The 1,954-nt window shown below is 51.2% G+C and overlaps 1 protein-coding gene across 1 annotated transcript; it reads left to right on the top strand.

Moving 5' to 3' along the window:
• The first annotated feature begins 497 nt into the window (after positions 1-497).
• On the top strand, positions 498-1,439 carry OR10Z1 (olfactory receptor family 10 subfamily Z member 1). Its single transcript, NM_001388776.1, has one exon. The coding sequence runs from the start codon at positions 498-500 to the stop codon at positions 1,437-1,439; it is 942 nt and encodes a 313-aa protein (NP_001375705.1).
• The last annotated feature ends 515 nt before the right edge of the window (positions 1,440-1,954 follow it).

Genomic DNA, 1,954 nt, shown 5'->3' with positions numbered 1-1,954 from the left:
ACGTGCCCATATCTGTATTCTTTTTTTTTTTTTTCCATATCTGTATTCTTATGTGTGTGTAGGATGTTGGTATAAATGAAGTGTGGTGCACATCTACTTACTTCTGTGCTGTCTCAAAAGACAGGCATTTACAACGTGCCTGAAATATTTGTAAGTACGGCCCTTCATGGCCAATCTGCACGGCATAGAGTAGTTGAAAGTGTGAAATGGGCATGCCTGTGTATGAGCGCTTTGTGTGTGGTAGGCAGGTATGTATGTAGAGTCGTGTGTGTCTTTGTACCTGTGCACGTACCTGTATGCGTGTGAGAACGGATCCATATGTGTGTGGCTAATGCTATAAATTTCTGAGGTTTGGTTGTGATCAAAATCAGAGCTTTCTTATTGAGTTACAACAGGCACAAGGATATGAGAATCCACCTCACCCGCCTTCCTAAAGAAGCGAGGCCTCTGCCGGCGAGGTGGAAGGGAGCAGCACGTCTCCCGGGGTGCCACTCAGGATGGGACAGGCCAATGCAACCATCTGGAGGGGATTCGTCTTCCTGGGCTTCTCCAGCTTTGGGGAGCTGCAGCTCCTGCTCTTTGCACTATTCCTCTCCCTGTATCTTGTCACCCTGACCAGCAATGTCTTCATTATCGTAGTCATCCGGCTGGACAGCCATCTGCACAGCCCCATGTACTTCTTCCTTTCCTTTCTGTCTTTCTCTGAGACCTGTTATACACTGGGCATCATCCCTCGGATGCTCTCCAGCCTGGTCATGGGGAGCCAGGCCATCTCCTATGAGGGCTGTGCTGCCCAGATGTTCTTCTCCGCTTCGTGGGCCTGTACCAACTGCTTCCTTCTGGCTGTCATGGGCTTTGACAGATACGTGGCCATCTGTGCCCCACTGCACTATACCAGCCACATGAATCCTACCTTCTGTGCCCAGCTGGTTGGCACCTCCTTCTTGACTGGATATCTCTTTGGGCTGGGAATGACACTGGTCATTTTCCAACTCCCATTCTGTGGTTCCCACGAGATCCAGCACTTTTTCTGTGACACGCCTCCAGTGCTGAGCCTGGCCTGCGGGGACACGGGGCCAAGTGAGCTGGGCATCCTCATCCTTAGCCTGCTGGTCCTCCTGGTCTCTTTCTGCTCCATTACCATCTCCTATGCCTACATTCTGACAGCAATACTGCGGATCCCCTCTGCCAAGGGGCGGAAGAAGGCCTTCTCCACCTGCGCCTCGCACCTCACCGTGGTCATTGTGCACTATGGCTGTGCCTCCTTCATGTACTTGAGGCCCAAAGCCAGTTACTCTCTGGAGCGAGATCAGCTTATTGCTGTCACCTACACCGTGGTGACTCCCCTCCTCAACCCCATTGTTTACAGTCTAAGGAATCGGGCTGTGCAGACAGCCCTGAGAAGTGCCTTCCGAGGAAAATTGCTGGGTAGAGGATGAAGGCTCCCCCAGAGGGACAGGCTCTTTTGTGTAGGGTGGACTGAGACCAGGAACCCAGGTCAGCAGGCCTGATACTCAGGGTCTCAGATCAAAGCTGTCCCACCCCTAACTCCGTGGGAGAGCCCCGTCCTGCTGCCTGCACTTTGGAATACGGAGCGGGGCTTCCCATTCTGTCCACCATGCTTAACTCACCCTGGGCTCAAGAATCTGAATTTCCACTTTCAGCCTCAGAGATGCCACCACCACAGAAGCCCCAATACGGTAAGTATTTTTCAGCTCTGCTGAACAAGACGGAAGCAGTTTGGCATGTTCAAGTTCAAAGTAGGGCTGGCTGGAGCCTTACAGGGATACCATAGAGATGTCTAAAATTCCTGCAATTAGACTATCCTACCTATAACGCTCTTCTAAGGTCTGAAACTAGGTGAGAATCCATTTGACGGATGAGTTTGAATGCTCCGTTAAATGAAAAGGCAGGCTGTTTTGTCTCCCTCATGGGGTGTCTTTCATCTTTTAAA

Source organism: Canis lupus, chromosome 38, assembly GCF_011100685.1.
Source record: "Canis lupus familiaris isolate Mischka breed German Shepherd chromosome 38, alternate assembly UU_Cfam_GSD_1.0, whole genome shotgun sequence".
Classification (NCBI taxonomy): Eukaryota; Metazoa; Chordata; class Mammalia; order Carnivora; family Canidae; genus Canis; species Canis lupus.
Note: the sequence above shows the minus strand (reverse complement) of the source record. Positions and strands in the feature narration are given on the sequence as shown.